The following is a 21,480-nucleotide window of genomic DNA, read 5'->3' on the forward strand; positions in this document are numbered from 1 at the left end:
AAAAACTCTTGCGATTCTAGTGGCTTAGTTTTACCTCACGATACCTTATTAGTGAGTCTTGATGCTATTTTCTTATTCATGCGAGATTCTATAACACTAGATGGATGAAATTTTCTGTAACACAACACTTTCTTTACCTTAATATTTGGAATCTGTCAAGGAACTATTCGAACTCGATAACTTTGAATTTGATGATCAATTTCATTTTCAAATCTTTGGCTCCTCCGTGGTCTGTTTTATTCCTCCAGCACTGATCGGATTATTTATTAGAAACTAAAGTTTTTATTTCTATCTATATTATAGATGCATTTATATAAAGATACTTACTTCTATTACAGATATGCAGATGACATCATCACTTGTATCTCTCTTAAAAATTTTGGTTCTAACAGACATTTGGTTCTTAAAAAGAAATATCAGTTTCTTAGACATTAGATAATCGTATTCTCATGAATTGGTACCAATTTTTCCTTTTCATTGGTACCAACTTAATTCCCTCTTCTCAAATTTAAGCTACTAGTTTGAAACGAGTGTCTAATATGGTTTATAAGATCGCGTATGGATCGTGTGCAATAATTACGACTTTACTTATATTGGCGAAACTGGACAAAATCTTTTTAAGCGCCTAAAACAGCATGGCAATAATCAAAAAAATTAGTTTCTGATATACACACAAACACATATATATCTTATACATATAATTTCGTTCTTCTAGTTATATTCTATTTTCTTTGTTTTATACCTAGTTTTTAATTTAGATTTTTCTGTATTGGTTTTCCTTCTTACCAACCAGTACCTAGATAAGATTGTAATGATATGATTACAATCGTCGTTAAATCTTCAATCACTTCATCAGCACAACTGTCGATCATTTCGGAGCCAGATATATTAAATTTACAGCTGTTTTGTGAAATGCATTTTATACATTTGCAAGTTAATAATCAAGTTTTAAAAATGTAAATGCTTCTCCAATGAATTAAACAACAGCTCTATCAAATTGTTCAGTACATTAGATTCAAGGAAACAGCTTTGCACTTGACCTTTCATTTCACATAAAAGTTCGCTTATCATATTCAATGGGACATAGAAAGGTACTAAAAATAAAGATAAATGAGAAGACTTAATATCTCATGCATATCTGAAGGCATATAAACACAACAGACTTTTCCTAAAAACTAATCATTTCTTTACACCGCCAGCACATGCACAATATTTTTTGAGCCATTCTAATCGGAAGAGCACGCACACACATTATGCATCCACTTTTTAGGAAATCCAAATATATTCAAAAAACTTTGAAACTTTAAAGATATACTAGTTAAAAGTGGCATTTAGCCTTAAGGCAATTTGCATAAACTCCCCGAAAATTGTAAGAGTTAACATAATCATTGAAATTGATTTCAACTGTTTATTTCAAAATAAAGTTATCGCTTTCAATTAAATCTAAACATTGCGATTTCGAATAGAATTTTCTCAAACACATTTAAATTGACCGCGAATATATTAAATATATTACACAGACCATAGTGGTTGTATGTCCTAGATTTGTAGCTTATTAACTTCTCGAAGGAGAAGTTTATGTTTTCATAAAAAAATCCGATTCGCTAATTTCATGTTTTCTCGACGGATCGAATGAGACCAAATTTGGAAAAGTATGTGTGTGTACTCTTATTTTATCTATGTGTGTGTGAACAGATTTTTTGCCGTAGATCGAAGTTTTATCAAAAACGGCTGGACCGATTTCAGTAATTAAAAAGTAATTTTAAATGTTTTTCTTTCATATAAATTAATTATATACATATACAGATATTAATGGTTCAATGAAATATATTATTTATTATATTTTTTTAAAAGAATGGGACAACATTCAGCGGACGGCGCATGAGGTATGTTGCAATTGCTCATCTCATGCAGGCCAGACAGGTGAAGATTACCTGACACCAACTCAACGCGCTCAAAGGCAACTGCGTAGGTTGAGAGCATTGTTAGGACAGGCGCGCAAGGACCTGGAGAGACGCGATAGTGACATCTTTAGGTAAATGAAGCTTATTATAGTTTATAGTTTATAGTTTATAGTTAGGTGAAAAGTCTCAAACATAAAGAAATTTCACCACTAAACGCTTTATTGTGCGTTACATAAACATGAGCATTACCACTCAACTTCTAAATGACTTTGAACATGGGTAACGCGTATTTGAGCTAAAATATGAAAAAACAAATAAAAGTATATATACAACGGAAATCATGAAACCGCAGGTGACGTGATCCGAGTTCATCCCATGTCTGGAATGAAAAGAAAAATTAGATATGTTCAGTAGAGAAAACTGAAACATTTTAGATAATCAATGCATGTTTCAGAATAAGATGCACAATTCAATATCATTGTTTTGGGTATCATTAGAAGATCAATAATAATAAATGCAATGTCGACAGTTGCTGATATAAAATAGACTTCAATCAATCCTGTGCGTCAATGTTATTCTAATGTGGATCTGCAAAAAGGAAGTGGCGCAGTATCAAATATATATATATATATATATATATATATATATATATTACTAAAAATGCATTTGAATAAAAGATATTTTACATAGAAAGATTTAGTAAAATTAAATAATAAATAAATGTATTAAATAATAAAATTTAGGGAAAAGATGACATGAATGAGAGGCAGATGATTACTATATTATAATTGGTTAGCAAAGTATTGTTTAATATCAAAATTAACAAATTCTGAAATATCATAAAAATATTGAAATTTTAAAAATTTTACTATAGTATTGTGGAATTTATGATTATTTAATTTTCGTATGTGAAGTAGTAGTAAGTTAAAAAGTTGAATTCCAAATCCGTCAATTGAGTAAAAAGACGTTGCTAGTTTAAATACTGGTGCTTTAATTGTTAAGTTTCTTGTCTTGTAATGAGAATTCGACATCAAAGACAAGTTGAAGCGTTCGGGATTATTTTTTATAAACGATAAAGTAATGAGCAAAAATATACTGGGAACGGTAAGGATACTATGCTGACGAAAAATGTTTTTACAAGAAGATAAAGAACTAATAGAAAAAAATATTTTCAAAGCTCTTTTTTGAAGTTTGAAAATGCGATTATGAGATGAAGAGAACCCCCAAAACTGGAAACCATATGCGATGTGCGAGTAAAAATTGGAGTAGTAAATTGAGAGAAGACAATTCAAACTAACCTTAGAATTAAGGACTCAACATAAAACAAGTTTTCGTTAAATTATGTGTTAGTATAGAATCAATGTGATAGTCCCAATTTAGGTTTTTATGCAATTGTATGCCTAAAAACTTCGAGAGAGAAAAAAATTTGAAAAGAGTATCGTTTACGTTCAGCGAACTTATCTCATTAATAATTTCATTAACAGTACGAAATGGCATTATTTGGATTTTATCATTATTGAGTAAAAGATTATTGGATTTAAAGCAATTGGAAATTAAAGCCATTACTAAATTTAATTTGTTACTTATTTCTTCTAAAGAATTTCCCTTAACAACAATACTAGTGTCATCAGCAAAAAGAATAAATTTACAAAGATCTGAACAATTTGGAAGATCATTTATATATATAAGAAATAATAAAGGTCCAAATATTGAACCTTGAGGGACGCCGAGTTTGATATTTAATTTGTCTGATATTATTACCGAACCATCATCATCGCTCAAGTAAACAGATTGAGTCCTGCTTGATAAATAAGATGAAAATAAGTCAAGAGCTAAACCACGCACGCCGTATTTTTCAAGTTTATTACAAAGGATATCATGGGAGATACTATCAAAGGCTTTGAACAAGTCACAAAAAATTGTAATGCAAAAGCTACCATTTTCAAAAGAATGAACAATATCATGTAATCAAGTGTATATAGAATGGGATGTTGAGCATTTTTGTCGAAATCCGAATTGATTTTTAAATAGAATACAGTTTTTTGTTAAAAAATGATTAAGGCGACTATGTAATATTTTTTCAAAAAATTTTATCAAAAGTATTTAATAATGAAATTGGTCTGTAATTATTAATTAAATCAGGGGCCCTTTTCTTATAAAGAGGCTTAACTTTTGAATGAAGATGATTTGAATAGGTGCCTTTATCGATAGCGTTATTAAAGCGTATGAGAAGTTTATCAATAAATAATGGAAAAAATTGTTTTAAAATGTAAGATGAAATGTATTACTAATAATACATGTATTTAATAATATAAGTTTTTATTATAACATTGTATGAAGGGTATCAAAACCAGATTGAAATTTTATGTCTGTATTTATATAAGATTGCAAGTTTATTTTATTTCAGAATTAACGATAATATTTTTTTAGTTTCATAAAATATCAATAAGTAGTTTCACTATTATACTCGTATTTTATTATCTTATCTAGGTTAACTAAAGAAGTTGTAGAATTACGTTTGTATAAGGCATCCTTGTGTTCTCCTGAGGATATGTCCAATTCGAGTGAAGCTGTAACTGGTGCGTATATATTTAAAAGAGAAGACAAATTTCCTCTTTATATTTTTAATTTGATTGGTTTATATCTAACTTTATATCCACTATATGCGTTTATATCCAACTTAAGTTATAAGCATGTTATAAGCAATATTAAAAATTTCAATTTTTAGTTGAAATATTAAAATATGAGTAAAATTAATTTATATTGGCATGGGTTTTAGCTACTTTAGCTACTTTAGAGACGAAATATCGAAACGCGCAAGCGCCGTGTCGCAGAGTAACGGATAAATCTTGATACGGAACCCATATAAATATTAACAAAATCTGTACTTATTATTTAAATCTCCATGCATTAATCTGATAATTTGATTCCCAAAAATTTGACCAGCTCTTCATTCTATCAATACAAATAAAAATTGAATTATTGAAATCGGATGATCCGTTCTATCAGAAACTGAATTACCATTTTTGCTACTTTTTGCCCCGAATTTTTGAAACGGCTGGAACTGCCTCTGCCAAAAACTAATCAGCACAAATTCAAAAATTTTACGGTTTTTTCACGTAATTAAAAATACACGTGATCTTTGGTGTGGGAGGGGGGTAATTTTGAATATCACCAAGGGGAAGGGGGAGTCCAAAAATCCTTAAAAACTCGTTCACGTGATTAATGGACGTTCCTATATTCTTTGATAATAGTAGACGAAAGTTACCAAATATGGTATACCATTTTGCTTTTGGGATATAAAAAAACTTCATATTAATTAAATCTGTTTAATGTTTTTACTAATCAGTCATACATTTATATGGGGTAATTAACTGCCTTTTGTCAAATATATTAGTTATCAAATTGAAATTTAATAAAAAAAACAAAATCACAAATGAGTAACCAAATATGGAATAGGTACCCATATATGGAATATAAGCATAAATCATCAAAAATGGCCATTAATATCTTGGTCCATCATCTCAGAGTTTTCTTCTTCACTATCATCCTTATTTTTCGTCTTTTGTTTGTTTATCTTCGTAGTTTTCTTCTTATTCTTTGCATTGATTAATTTGCTTTCTTTTTCTTGTTTCTTCATATTTTTATTTTCTAAATCATTTTTGTAGGTAGAATATGTTATGACTGCAGCTTTTCTTCTTTGCTAGATACTTTTCTTTGTTTGTCGGGCATACATATTCCATATTTATTAGTATTCCATAATTAGACACCGACGACTGTCCATATTTGGATTTTTATACTAGTTCAAACTCTTCTAAATATTTTTTTAAGTCAAAATATTTTAATGATAAAAGACCACAAAATGGTAAAATAAACATAATACCGATATTCTAAATAGTATAGCCCTTTATGTGTACAAACATAATAGCTGGTAATACTCATTTATTACTTACCTTTAAAACTTTCTTCACAACAACAAAACAAAACGCCCCTGCCACACGTGAAGCGTGCGCGCAAGTGACTGATGGTGTGAGTGCGATAGTTAGTAGACCGAATGAAACAAAAGATGGTCGAGTATTGTTTATTACTTATAGTCTTACAATTAGAGAAATGAAGATATTCTATATTAGGATACCATTCCATATTTGGTGACTTTCCTCTACTATAATGTTTAAAAATGTGCTGTTTTACTAAAGATTTCAAACGGTCAATTGATCAGTAGGTTTTGTGTTAAAATAAATATAATTAATTATTGATCGATTGATTTTTTATTGATTGTTGATTATTTGTTTTACTCGAATATTTGATTACGGTATGGGAAGTTCCAGCAATTTCCAAAAACCAGACACAACAAGTATTAAAACATTTTATTGTTTTTTTTTCAATCCTAGTTTATTAATAGATAACTTTTTGAATTCATGCATTTTTGAATGTCTAAATATTTAAATAATATAGTTAAATGTTTTGAATCAATTTGATACGTTTGATATAATTGAATTTAAAATATTGATAAATGTGATATTTGTAACAATTTACAGTTCGCGAAAATACTAATGCTGAAGAACTTCCCACTCCAGACTCACCAATGGCCGGTCTTGGCGAAGAATATTTGTTTCATGAGATGGATACAATTCATCATTTGCATGAAGCTGATGCTTTGACATCAACATTTGAAGGTAAATGTTTGAATTATAAATGTAAAAGAGGTATTATACGGTTATCTTTTATTATACTAATATTTGTTCTTCTAATCGTTCTGGAACTAAAAGAGCTAAAGATTTTTACAAGGTTATACGAAGGGGAGCTAGGGACTTGGTGTAACAGTTTTTTTCCTTGATATTCGATTGAGATCACTACATCTTGAGATCCACACGGCGATGATTGAAGATTGCAAATGAACAAAATATTGACAGTGATGCAAAGGTTGGATCATTAACGTCAACCAAATTTCAAATAGGTTATTGCGGCTTCGGAAATATATGGCATTTACTAGCATATTTTAATAGGCTGACTCTGGTCTTCGTCGGTCTATTTACTAAGTATGAGTATATTTGGGTCACTGCATGCTATCACATTTTCCAGCCCAGACCACCGGACTTCTGTCGGCATACTTATCCAGTATGTTCATGCTTGGGGTCATCACGGGCACAACAACTGGCTCTGACCTCAGGTCTTTCACCGGCCTAACTATCCAGTACGACCATAATTCGGATCACAGTGAGCTAGTCAGCTGTAGTACCATTCGCACCAAAGGAGGATAACGCCATATATTTCCTTACATTCGGTCCTCACAAAATTAAATACAAACGTATTTCTGATTACCTTCGAACAGGTCTAACGTGCGAATACTGAGTGCGTCGTGATGTAGCGATCAAGTCAGCTTTGATATTCGACCATAACAAAATATGATGTCATAATCTACATAAATATAAAAATAAGTCGGGTTTTCTTTTCGGACGATATAACTCCAGAACGCACGAACCGATTTTGACAATTTTGCATTCGTTGGGAAGGTCTCGGGCTCCGCAAGGTTTATAGCTAAAAAAATTAGTTGTGCATGGCATCGTGCTTTAATGCAAGATGCTGGAACTTCATGCACCGTAATTAAAAATTCGAGTATTGACTTAATGAGAATTATCAGAAAAAATGTGGTTTGCCAAAGAGCACTTCCAATGAAACGGATAATTTGCGGATTCACTTTCATTTACTTAGAGAAGTTCATCTAAAAACATTTCATTTTTGTAATCGAAATAAATTCATTACTGTTGTGTAATAAAATCAATTTTTTCCTTTTCAAATATAAAACAAACAAAAAATTTCTTCATCTTTCTCACGAAAACATCTGGTGGCGAAACGGAGTTCGTCGGGTTTGCTAGTATTTTATATATTTTTGTAAACAATTGTTGGTAATGTATTTTTATGTCAGTTGGAAATTATTTATTATCAATTAATACATTTTCACACTTACATTATTCGTATTTGAAATTTACATGAAAAGTAGATAAACAAAACTTGATTAAGCGGAGTTAGAATTAGAGGAACTTAACTCATATTTGTATGAAATATATAAACTGAATTGCGAAGATAAAATTATTTATTTGAAGTATAAAAGACTTTTTTTTATTTTAGCTAGAATTAAAATTAAAATCCAAATCATTTTTAATTTTAAAAAACGGATATAAAAAATGGTAATTTTCAAAAATATGGCCTTGCTAAACTAAATGCGTCTTCATAAGCAAAATGTTATTTGATTCATTCGAATCGGACAAATCAAACAAAGTTTGTTTGCTCAAAACCTGCAATTTTTACACTTGTAGCTTCTTATTTCTAAACGACTGGGCCTGTCTTTGCCAAAATCTAATCACCACGTATTCTCATCATTACAAATTGAATATCTTTTGAAACATTCAAATGAGCTCTGTTCTCTCAAAAACTATATCTCCGAAACGGCTTTTGTCAAAAACTAATCGGCACATCTTTTTATCAATAGGATGCTTTTTGAATATTTCAAATCGGTTGATCCGTGCTTCCGAAAACGTTGACGAAAAACTGTGCCCATACATACGCACACACACCCCTTTTATTTTTTTCTAAGATATGCCAAAATATTCAGAAATCTTTGAAACATAAAAATATGCCAAAAATTGTTTTAGATTTTTAGACTATTACAATAACTTACCCTACAGGAAGTTAATAAGATATGTAAAATTCAAAATTAGTTGATAATAATAATAATAACAAACCGAAATTTTATGTTGGTTATAATTTTATGTTTATGCCCAATCAAAACAAAAAATAATTTTATATTGAAAAATCATATCGAAAAACGCCTATTACTAGTTACCCATGTTACAGATTAATACAGATAACCCTAAGCTAATAATTTAGCTAGGTATAGAAATAAGCAGAAAAGTGAAAATAAAAGTAAACAGGTAATAATGTGGACAGTTATACAGGTAGACAGGCAGATAAACAGATAGACAGGTAATCAGGTAGACAATTAGAAAAGAAGACAGGTAGACAGATAAACTGATATAGTGGTTTTAAAGTATAAACTTACCATAGGGTACGATGTAGTGAAAAAAAGTTTGCATATAACACGTATCAAGACCTCTTGGACATTTTGGCATACCTTAGAAAAAGTTTGATGTGTGTATACCACGAATCAATCGATCCGAATGATACGCAGGAAAAAAGACCAAAAATTTAAACTTAGCAATTCAGTTTATGTAATTTTTAGAAATTTTACATCGGCTAAAAAGTTTCGTTGTCGACACACAAGTGGGTCTATTAACAAAAAAATCCATATGATTTTTAGGACGTACCAACCTTCGAACGATACCTGTCACAGTTTCATGATAATCCGACGATTAGTTTACAGGTTGCATAGGTTCAAGTGACGCTACTTTACGCTTGATAAGGGTAATCTAGACTCACGGCCAAATCGAAGCAAACGGTTGAGAAGTGGTTTGCTAATTTTAATCGTGGCCATACAGGCGCTGACGATGCTGAACTCTCTGAAAGAAATCAATAGAACGTGGACATATTCACGAATATTTGAATAGAAAATAGGCATGTAAACTGAGTTTTTGTATCAATATGTTACCATGGATGTGACCTGGCTTCACCACTATAATCCGGCGTCGAATAGACAGTCAGTCGAGTGGACTAGACATGATGAGGAGAAAAAATGCAAACGATTAGCTGGCATTTGGAGGTCAGTTTTTTGGGATTCGCAAGGAACGATATTCATCAACTATCTTGGGAAAGGCCAGACCATCAACAGTGACTATTGTTTGTATATTGCTATTAGAGCATTTGAAGATCAAAATAAAAAACGGCCTTCTTTGAAAAAGCAAAACGTGCTGTTTCATCTAGACAACGCACCAAGTCACAAATCCGTGAAAACAGTGGCGGAAAAACATGAATCGGCATACGAATTGCTTCTCCACTCAATATATTTTTTTTAGATCTTTTCCCAGCGGCCATATCCTGTTCTCAGATCTCAAAAGGATGCTCGCTGTAAAGAAATTTTTGCTGAATGAAGAGATTTTGCCGAATTCTGTAGCAAAGTACAAATCGTACTACGAAAATCGTTATGAAAATTCCAAGTTTGCTGTAACCGGTATATAGTCCTCGAAGAAAACTATATTGAATATGTGGGAGTAGTAAATGTATATATGAAAATATAAACTCCACTTGTATAAAAATATATAAAATTTATTGACTATAAAAATTAATGATACGAAAATATAAATGACAAGTTCAATTATTTTTCTCTGTCATGACTAGCCTGCTTGATCCTCACAAATAAAAAAAGATTTTTTGGAAAAAAAATATAAACTCCACTTGTATAAAAATATATAAAATTTATTAACTATAAAAATTAATGATACGAAAATATAAATGACAAGTTCAATTATTTTTCTCTGTCATGACTAGCCTGCTTGATCCTCACAAATAAAAAAAGATTTTTTGGAAAAAAAATATTTTTCTCAGTTAGCCTCGGGACGTTTCAATCGATATGTTTATGTGATTAGACAATATCATTCATTCTAACTCCCCTTCATTATGTTCTCTTCATTTTCTTTTCGTGTAAATTTAAATGAACGTTATTGCCCAATTTATAAGCTCTTATATTTTATCTATAAAATTTGAATAATAAAAGATTCAGTACTCATAATAGTATATATATAAATATTTAATATTCTTCGGAAATATTTTACGGAATTTCCAGCAATTTGCCTCAAGGCTCGATGCCATACACCACTTCATTAAATTTAAATAAACTACGTTTGATATGATGTGTTTTGTTGTTCTATATTGGCAACTCATAATTGCACAATTGTGTCGTAATAGCTTAATCGCAAATATATTCATCTTCGAAGAATATTCGAAGAAGCTGTTATCATAACATTCTTCCTTGCTTGTTTATATGTAAAATACGCCTGATCGCAAATGTACGGCATTTTTGACAAGCATAAGATAGCGTTGCCATGATAAAACGCTATGTTATTAACCCTGTTATGGCAGAATTGTCTCATTTAGAGTCAAAGGAGAATTTTATTTGCCGGGCAGTAACTTTTTGTCTTACTGCCTCCTCATGACATTTTTTTCAAGGTGTTAAATTTTAACCTTTTATTGACTATTAAAGTTAGTTATTTCAAAAATTACAAACATTGCTTTTTGGAGGTAATATAATGTTACTAATAATACAAATAATAAATTTCTTAGGTTGCGATGGTTTGTGCGGAGGAGGTCAGGATATGCAAAGTTCATTTGCCGACTCAGGACATTTTGAAGATATGACTACTAACACAACGATATCATCGATTCACAGCTCTAAGGATAAAATAAATAAATTAACTCGAGATCAGGCATGTAGTACTGAATGTGAAATCAGTAGCCAACGTGACGGAGAGAGGAAACGTCTCATGGAACTTTATGAACGTAGAATTGAAGAACTGACCAGAACTAGCGAATCTGATACACAGGTTTTCTATTCATATTTCTTTAGTGTATTAATGCATTATTAATATATGAAGGCATCATTTCACACTTATAAATTTATTAACTTATTTAGTTTGTAATCGTAAATTAAGTAAAACGAATATTCAACAAAAATCGAGGCGCTATGTTTGTGGTTTCTAAATTTATATTTATTGGAATCTGTTAGCATTCAGTAATTTAAAAAACTATTTCCAAATATGCATTACAGGTGTATGCTATTTATGATTTACTACAATTACATCTTTTATTTAGATAGGGTGGGCGGGGCATAAAGGTTCAATTGGACTTTGCGCAATCATATTGCGGAAACCAAACCAATTACATCACAACAAATACCGCATATCAAAAAACAACTATCTTCATTATCATATTTAAAAGTTTGCCACCTGACACCTGGTTCTTTTTCACCCATTGGATGGGTAAAATAGGACAGCCAGGTGGCAAACAGATCCTATGTCTTATTTTTACCCTCCGTCGGTCGGATATTTATTCACCTTAGAACGGTCGGAGTGGTCTGGCTGGACCCCCATTCATTTTACATGCATTTATATAGGATAAATGAGTTTTTGGTGTCTTATATATTAACGATTATTAGTAGTAAATATTTATAGTTTAGATTTTTTCTTTTTTTACCGTCTTTTGCATGTATTGAGCTTGCTTATAATAAAAAAATTATATATTATATTATATTATATTATATAAAAAATCAAAGAATATAAAAAAATCGTTGCTTTTTTATTATTTCTATTTTTCTGTTTTATATCAATGAAAAACAATATTTATTCTTTTTTCGGCTCCTCCGAAATGAATGTGAAATTCAAATGAAAACGAAATGAGGTGCGTCGCCTTTGAAATGAGCTGTCAAATTCAAGTTGGAAATATAATTTCACTACAGGTTTGCCAAAAAAATTTTCGAACGTAGTACGGGTAGAAAAATTGTTGATAATGTGAGCATTACTCATCCGATTTTCAATGTTTGCGATGACCAATAAGTTTGATAAGTTTTCAAGGAACTCTCGTCGTGAATAGAAAATACCAGAAAAAAGACAAAATACTGGTTTACATATATCAAAAAGCATATATTTCATACAAAATGCATGGGTGGTCTAGACAGACCACTCCGACCGTTCGAAGTATAAAAAAGTTAATATGTATCCTTATAATTATTCTTCTGTACATTTTTTCGTCCTGATTTTTTCATTGATCGACAGCTAATGAAATTTTAGGAAAAGTCAAGAAGTATTTTTTTCTTGACTTTTCTTGAAGTCGAAAAAAGTCTGGCCAGACCACGCCGACTAAATATAACACTGTTTTTTATCTTGATCTGATATTTTGTCATAAATATTCATTAGCAGCGTTGGAACAACTATTATCCTAATTTATTTCTTATAAAATGGCTTTTTTTAACAGAATTTATATTTTTGTTAACTCCCGGGGGGCAAGTTATTGTAATCGTGCAAAAATCAAAAATGAAAATTTTTCCATATCTTTACGTTTTAGAGGTTTCTGAACATTTTGGAAAACCTTAGAAAAAAAGGATGTATGTGAATGTGTATGTGTTTGTGTAGGTGTGGATTTCTCGTCGACGATTTCGGGCATATGGAACAACCAATTTGAATAATTTAAAAAAAAACAATCGATTTCTATTGATAAAGAGACTTGCTGATTAGTTTTTGGTAAAAGTTGGTGCAGTCGTTTCGGAGACACGAAGCAAAGGGTGCATAAAATAGAAATCGAGTTTTTGAGAGAACGGATCTAATAATTCAACGAATTCTAATAATTCAAAAAGCGTTCAATCCGTATTGGGGTTAGATTTTGGCGTAGATAGGTCCAGCCGTTTTTGAGATACTGAGATAAATGTGCAAAAAAATGGCAATTTTTTAAAGAACAAAGAATCTGATTTGAATGATTCAGAAAACATTTTGCTTGTGTTGACAGTGTGAAGAAACAATTATTTTTTCAGAAAGGCAAAAAAACTTTTTTTATTTACAAATTTCAAAAATATATTTTTTTTAATTTTCAAAAAATATTTTTTTGAATATCGAAAATGATTTGGTTTTTAATTTTTAATTCTAGATAAAATTCTGAAAGCTCACTTACATAATACATCACTCAATAAAGTTAATAATAATTTAGTTTTGCTATGCAATAATCCATATGATTTGTAGGAAGCACCTACTTTAAGAATATTAAAATTAAAATTTCATGACAGTCCGACGATTAATTTACAGCTACTTTTGAGTTTTTGAAAAAAAAAAAAGAATTCGAAGCAATTTTGTGTGTTAATTTGTCGTTAATGGGTATGAATATCATCATCCCACTGCCCCGTCGAAGAAAACGATGGAGAAGTGGTTTGCTGATATTAAACGTGCAAATTTTTGAAAAACGGCATAAAATACATTTCTACAATCATGAATTAGCTGTGAGTTATACTGAATGAACATAGTCAGATCGTTGTTTATTCGATACATGTTATTTGTTGCGATATATTTGATCTGATTTTCACAAGTTAATTTCTGAAAGTCAAATTGTGCCTCGCCCTCTTATATATATATATATATATATATATATGTATATATATATATTTATATATATATATATATATATATATATATATAAATCATGTATGCAAATATATGACTGAAAATATTTCAAATATTCAGTAAATATAAATAATATAATATATACGAGGCTAAGAGTCGGCAACGCTAGCGTTTAGCTAACGAGTCACACTGGCAAATGGCAAATGGTATACGTGGGAAGATCTGAAGAGAAAAGAGAAGGTAAATGGAAGGGAAGAGAATTTTTTACATTAGGGCAGCCGGCGGAAATGGGGGGGGGGTGAAGTAATATTCTGGAATGTTGCGGGTGCGGTTAATAAAAATAAGGACTTCTGGGATTTTGTGGGTAGATATGATATAATAGGACTAACAGAGACATGGGTTGAGAAAAAAACATGGACTAAAATTCAAACATACTTGCCAAAGTGGTGTTGCCAGTATGCTACGAGAGAAAAGACAAAGGGTAGAGCAAGTGGAGGAATCATCACCGATGTTAGAGAAGAAATAGCCGAGGAAGAAGTTGCGACAGTAGAATTAGACGGTGCGATGGAAAGAATAGTAAAGATCGCAGGTAGTAAATGGAGTATATAGACAATCTATTGCAAAGATAAGATAAAAGAGATAATGAAGAAGATAGCAGAAAACTTGGATGGGCGCTTAGGAATAAAAGCTATTATTGGAGGAGACTTCAATGCAAGAACTGGAGCAAAGGGAAGTTTTGTAGATGATGTAGAAAGAAGGCCGCGAGAATCAAGGGACAAAACAATAAATGTAGCAGACGAGCAATTGTTAGAGATAACAGGAGAACAAGGCTGGTACATACTAAACGGAATCATCGAGGGAGATGAGAAAGGAAAATATACCTACATTTCAAGCATCGGGCTGTCAGTAATAGATTACATTATAGTAAACTCGGAAGGCATAAATGGGATTGAGATGTTTGAAGCGGTAGACAGTGGAGTCAGATCACATGCCTGTGAGTTGCAAACTCATACACAATTTTGAAAAGAAAATGCAAAGGCAAGAAGACGAACGAGAAATTATTAAATGGGACGAAGAAAGCAAAGAAATATTTCAAATCGCAACAGGCAAAAAGGTCTACACGGAGCAGAATGTAGAGGAAAGTTGGAAAGAAATTAAAAACGCAATACACACATGTATGGTGAGGAAGAAAACGAAGATAAAAGGGAAAAGACTGGGTCTGGAGATGGTGGGATAGAGAGTGTGGTAGAAAAAAGAGATGGGTGAAAGCTTTATTGAAAAAATGGACGTTAGGTAAAATGTCGAAAGAAAAGTATCTGACAGCAAGAAAAGAGTTCAAGGCTCTCTGTAAAGGAAAAGAAAAAAGCAAAGCACACGAAGTAATGGAGGAAATAAGACAAGCTAAAACAGAAAAGGAAATTTGGGCATTTATAAACAGAGGAAGGAAAATAAGGGTACAACTAAGTGAGAAAATTACGACAAGAGAATGAAAAGAGCACTTTATGAGTCAGCTAAAAGGGCAGGATACCCGTTTAGTTGAGAAATGGAAGGATGAAAATGTGAAGCAAGTAGAAGATGAAGAACTTACTGACGCGGATATTAGACAACACATAAAAAAGTTAAAGAAAGGTAAAGCGGCGGGGATTGGTGGAATTCCACATGAAGCGTGGATATTTATGACAGATCGAACAGAGCGGCAGATATGTGAGCTGGTTAAAAAGATACTTGGAGAAAAGAAAATTGCTTTTATGCTGTTTATGCTTTTTCAAAGCTGTTATGCTTTTTAAAAAAGGGGGAGGGAGAAAAAAAAGTACAAACTGGCTATGGAAAGGGGTCAGTATAGAAGAAGTTAAAGAGTTTACTTATCTGGGGTATCACTTTACAAAAAGTGGCAAAATGAAAGAGCATATCGAAAATCTGACTAAAAAAGCAAACACTGTAATGAGAAGTACGTGGAGCCTCGGCGAGAAGTTATTCCACAATAACTTCAGCAGGAGAATTAAGATGTTTGACAGTTTGATAGTCGGCTTACGGCGCAGAGATTTGGGGTTGGAAAGAGATCGCAGAACTCGAAAGAGTACAGAAAAAATACCTGAAATGGATACTTGGTCTGGAGTCCTGTACTTCTCTTTGAGGAAGTAAAACGAGACAAATTACATCTGAGATTAGCTAAGAGAGCGATTAATTATGAAGAGAAACAGTTAAAGACAGGAGTAAATGCCATAGTGAAGGAGTGTATTAGCGAAAGAAGAAGAGGTAAAGGGGATAAAGAGAGGTTGGATGAAAGGATAAGATATATAAACAAATGTGGATTTGATCAGGAGGGCATAGTTCAGCTGAGTGAAACCGGAGCGAATGTTGGAGAGGTACTGCGGGAGAGAGGAAGCGAGGTACAAAGTTAAGAGCACTGGAACAAACTGGAAAGATCCAGATACAATAGAAAGTATAGAGAAATAATGACAAGTGGACTTCCGCAGTATCTAAGAGGCTGGAGCAATGGTTGCGATCAGAGAGTAATTGCGCAGTATAGATGTGGCACCATGGAGAAAAATAACAAACACTGGCTGAATCCTGAAGAACGAAGGTGTGAGCTGTGCGGGAAGGAGGAGGACACGGTTGAGCATTGGAAAGAAAGATGCGCGATGTTAGAGAAAAGCATTTCTATAGAAGACGTACTCTGTGGCAAAAATGATAAGGAAAGTCTAGGCTGGTTGAAAACAATCAACCGCATGAAGAAAGCAAAAAAAAAAGAGTTACTTGGGCAACCAGTTCAGAACGTTAAAGTTATTAGATCCCCCTCATAAATAGACTTTTCAATTTCTTTTTTGTATATAAAGTAGGTTTAAGGTATTATTGTGACTTAAGATAATGATGTATTTCTAGGCTATTAGGCTGAAATAAATAAATATAATGATAAATATAAATAATATATACTCATAACTCATAATATAAAGTAGATATACTATTATATTGATGAAATTTGATTTTTTTTCAAATAGAACTTTTATTTATTATGCGTAATGAATAGGAAATGAAACGAAAGCACAATGATCGCGTGGAAGCTTTATTGCAGCAGCTAACGGACGTGAACACTCGATATGGCGAATTAGTGCCTGATTATGAACAAGCCCGAGAGCGCGTTCGCGAACTGGAAAAACAATTAGAAAAATTAGCAAAACAACTTTCTGAACAAGAAGAAAAACAAAAACAAATGTTGCTCCATATGTATAATAAAGGGCAGGAGGCTGAAAGGATTGAACATGCTGATAGGGTATTGACTTATATCTAGAGGCAAATTCAAAACCTACGCTGATGAATTTTACAATGTTTCATTTCTTTGTTACAGGTTCTTGAAATAGCTAGCTCTACATCAAATAAAGTAACAGTACCTGAACTTCTGCAGCAATTACAGATTACAAAAACTGAGTTAGATAATATTAGAGTAAGCATATAAGATTACAGTATATTTTAATGATATATAAATACTACATAATTTGAAATTTGTTTAAAACTATATGAATCGTGTTTTTGCAAACTAAGTTCTTTCAGGATACGAATTATTCGCCGGAAAGGCAATTTGAAAAATCGCAAATTCTTCTTAGCGCGAAGGAGGCTGTTTCTTTATGGGTTCTTGGTGCACGCAAGGTTTGTATTTGTAGATTCATGTACAGTTTTATTGTTTTACAAAATTTTCGTGTTGAAAAAATACATTTGTGGGTTTCGTACTTGAAAACTAGCGGTGTGTTATGATTAGATTCTTTTTGACCTCATAAATTGCATTCACAGAAGTAGACATCTGTTACCAATAAATATTATAAGCATGCTTATTGATAAAGTGTTTGAAATGTTTGGACTAGAATTATTTCTAAGAAAGCATATTGACGTTTCAAAAACACGCAATATATAGTGTTAGTTTAATTTAATCTTTACCTCTAACTAAATATTTCATATGCAAATCTAACTTGTTCATAATATTTTTTTTTTTCAAAAGTATTCTTTATTTTCTCTAATTATTAAATTGATTAATTTGATGATAATCTGTTGCAATTGCTGAGTTGTCTTGGAATAGTGCTAAAACAGTATTTAAAAAAAGCGACGAACATTACTACTTTAATAAAATTCGGCTCCAAGAATTGTTATCCTTTTCCGGGCGATTTCGTAGAAATATGCTGATTTATCACATACTATTTTATGTATTAAGCTCCAATCATTTCAACAATTTTGAGCTGTGTATTCATTGTGCTTATTTAATCATTAGACAATTTCAGATAGATTTCCCAGATAAGTTAAAGTACTGATTTCTATAAGCAGCAATATTTTGAATTCTATTAGTCGTTATAAATCAAAGACTTTCCAAATTATTTAGCAAACTTAATTTTTTGCCTTCATACTAGTTTGTGTATTAAAAAGTGCAATTATAATCTTATATTGTAACTGAATCTGAAGGATTTTTTGGTATTCGTGAAAGAGGTGCAATATCACTTGAAATTTTTCACTCAAAATATTGGGTTCGATAATGTTATTAGAGAACAAATTTTTCGTTTACGTTTCATTACATAATTACAAGCATCTAAATTTCTAATTGTGAGTAAAATTATTGGTGATCTAATTTACAATAATAAATTATGCGGTGGAAATCCTAGTAAATTTAGCGAATTTAAGTATTCTATAATGCTAATTAAATAAATACGCAGTGACAAATGGTCAACGCTGTTGCCCGTTGTAACTCCATTTTCTATAGGTTAAAACTCATAGAAAGAGTTTACTTACTATCCTCATACTAACTAAGCCTTAAAAGAAGCAATTAGAGTAGAAATTGCAAAGATACCGCCTTAAATGACAACACGTGATTTTAAATACATCAGAGATTACCTAACCCTCTGTATCGCAAACAAGGGAGAAGCATTAGTATATGGTAAACATTTAGCAATACATAAACTATCAATTTTGTTTAATATTTATAGTTCTTGGAAATCTATTCTGAATTTCTGCCCTGTATTGTAAGATAAACTAGTTGGTTTGGTATTTAGCCTTGAGGCAAGTTACATGAACTTCCCGATTTGTGTAAATAATCGACTTAATCAAAACAAAAAAGTGAAAATAATATACTTCATATATCCTACTTTAAAAAAACGATAATAATTTTAGCAAAGTTCGACGAATTTTTAAAATTAAAATACTTGTCGTAAGGCCGTAATATTACAGTAAGTTCTATAAGACCATGATGTATATCGCCAAAAAAAGTTCCATGAAAATCGGCTTAAATTTTTTTTTCAACAGTTCATTACAAGAAAACGGCTCGGTGGATTTTCACCTAAAATTAATCAGTACCATTCCCAACTAATATCTTTCAAACAGTTTTTAATTTTTTAAAATCGGTTCGGTAGGATGAGCTTAAATGTGGGCGAAAAGTTTAACACTTTTTTTCAACAGTTAATTAGAGGAAAACGGCTCGGTAGATTTTCACCTAAAATTAATCAGGACCATTCCCAACTAATATCTTTCGAACAGTTTTTGATTTTTTAAAATCGGTTCGGTGGGATGAGCTTAAATGTGCACGAAAAGTTTAACACTTTTTTTCAACAGTTAATTACAAGAAAACGGCTCGGTAGATTTTCACTTAAAATTAATCAGTACCATTCCCAACTAATATCTTTCGAACAGTTTTTGATTTTTAAAATCGGTTCGGTAGGATGAGCTTAAATGTCCACGAAAAGTTTAACACTTTTTTTCAACAGTTAATTACAAGAAAACGGCTCGGTAGATTTTCACCTAAAATTAATCAGTACCATTCCCAACTAATATCTTTCAAACAGTTTTTGATTTTTTAAAATCCGTTCGGTAGGATGAGCTTAAATGTGCACGAAAAGTTTAACACTTTTTTTCAAATTGCAAAGAAACGGCTTGGCAGATCGTCGCACAAAACTGACAAACGATAGTCCTCACCGAAATACATCAAATGGTTTTTAAATTTCTAAAATCGGTTCAGGCGTTTTTGAGAAAACGTCGATCAAAAGTCTAATTTTGACAAATGCCAAAAAAACGATACCAATTTTTCCAAAATTTGACAAATTTTTAAAGATGAACCAGTTGTCGTAGGGCCGTAATATTTTAGTATGATCTAGAAGACTATGGTATCTACCGTCAAAATAAAAATTATAAAAATTGTCGAAATTTTTTTTTTAAAAACTTTATTACAAGAAAACGGCCCGGCCGATCTCTACCAAAAACTAATCAGTACGATTCCCAACCAATATCTTTCGAACGGTTTTTGAATTTTCAAAATCGATTCAGAATTGCGGGCTAAAACGTAGACGAAAATTTTTTCACTTTTCTGTGATTTATAAAGAAACAGCTTGGCCGATCGTCGCACAAAACTGACAAACAATAGTTCTCGTCGAGATACATCGAATGGCTTTTAAATTTTTGAAATCGGCCCAGCCGTTTTCGAGAAAACGTCGATTTACGGCAAAAAATCTCTTCACACACACACACACACATACTTTTTTAAATTTGGTCTCATTCGATTCAGAATGTCTTGAAACGTCGAGAAAACATAAAATTAGAGAATCGGATTTTTTGATATATAAACTTCTCCTTCAGGAAGTTGATAAACATTTTGTATAGTTTAATGTGCATTAAGTAATTTGGAAAAAAATAGGATGGTACGAAGTCCACAATGTATAAGTTGAGCTCGCATTTATAATATTGCACTGCATGATATCTATACAAATTTGTTTCCATAGAAACAGCCTCAGTCGCAGATGAATATTGCTAAAAAAATTATATGTTCAAGTAACTGCATGGCTAGTAGTATTTTTCGTAATATTCAATTTGCATTAACAATTATAATATTCTCTTAACATTTATAGGCCATGTATAGGCGAATTGTCGAAGCACAAGGAAACAGAAACAAAATGGACCCAGAGATAACTCTTCAGTTCTTAAAATCTGCTATTTATTATTTTCTAACTGATACAGAAAATCACCAAAGTCACTTGAATGCAATCGAGAGTATCTTAGGCTTTTCAGATGAGGAAAAACGTGTAATTAGTAAAGCTCGTTCTAAGATTTAAATTGCATCTTATATTTTGCACTGGCATTTTTAGCTCACATTAAAAATTATATATACACCAAAGCATATAAAATGTAAAAAATATTATTTATCTGAAATTAAATCAAATTAAAAAAAAGGTTCATCATTATTACATTTTTAAGGTTTGTAATATTATTGAAAAAAAAATCTGAAAATTTTGAAATTTGTTTGAACCGTGTAAGTAAACTTTAAAAATTGAAAATCTTGGTACGGAACTTAAAACAATTGTAACAAAATTATTTTTAAAATCTATAAAATATTTTATAATTTGATGTGCATATTCGTCAATTCAAGTAAAATGTTTTTGAATAATTCAAATCGTGCACTCCGTTAAAAACTAAATTAACATTTTTGGCACTTTTTGCTCCGTATGTTCGAAACGGCTGGACCTGTCGTTTGCGAAAAACTAATAAGCACGTCTTCCCAT

General features: G+C 31.5%; 1 protein-coding gene and 1 pseudogene across 1 annotated transcript in view; one reads left to right on the plus strand and one right to left on the minus strand.

Annotated features, from left to right (window-relative positions):
* Positions 1-872, minus strand: part of LOC113367282 (trimethylguanosine synthase-like) — an 11,112-nt gene extending 10,240 nt beyond the window's left edge. Inside the window, exon 1 of the mRNA XM_026608902.1 lies at positions 791-872. Within this exon, the coding sequence (XP_026464687.1) occupies positions 791-872 (82 nt within the window). The remainder of the gene's footprint in view (positions 1-790) is intronic.
* Positions 873-1,076: 204 nt separating this feature from the next.
* On the plus strand, positions 1,077-21,090 carry LOC113367283 (annotated as a pseudogene).
* The last annotated feature ends 390 nt before the right edge of the window (positions 21,091-21,480 follow it).

This window comes from Ctenocephalides felis, unplaced genomic scaffold (assembly GCF_003426905.1).
Source record: "Ctenocephalides felis isolate EL2017-DRISC unplaced genomic scaffold, ASM342690v1 CF-g0.4_SCAFFOLD_01170, whole genome shotgun sequence".
Lineage (NCBI taxonomy): Eukaryota > Metazoa > Arthropoda > Insecta > Siphonaptera > Pulicidae > Ctenocephalides > Ctenocephalides felis.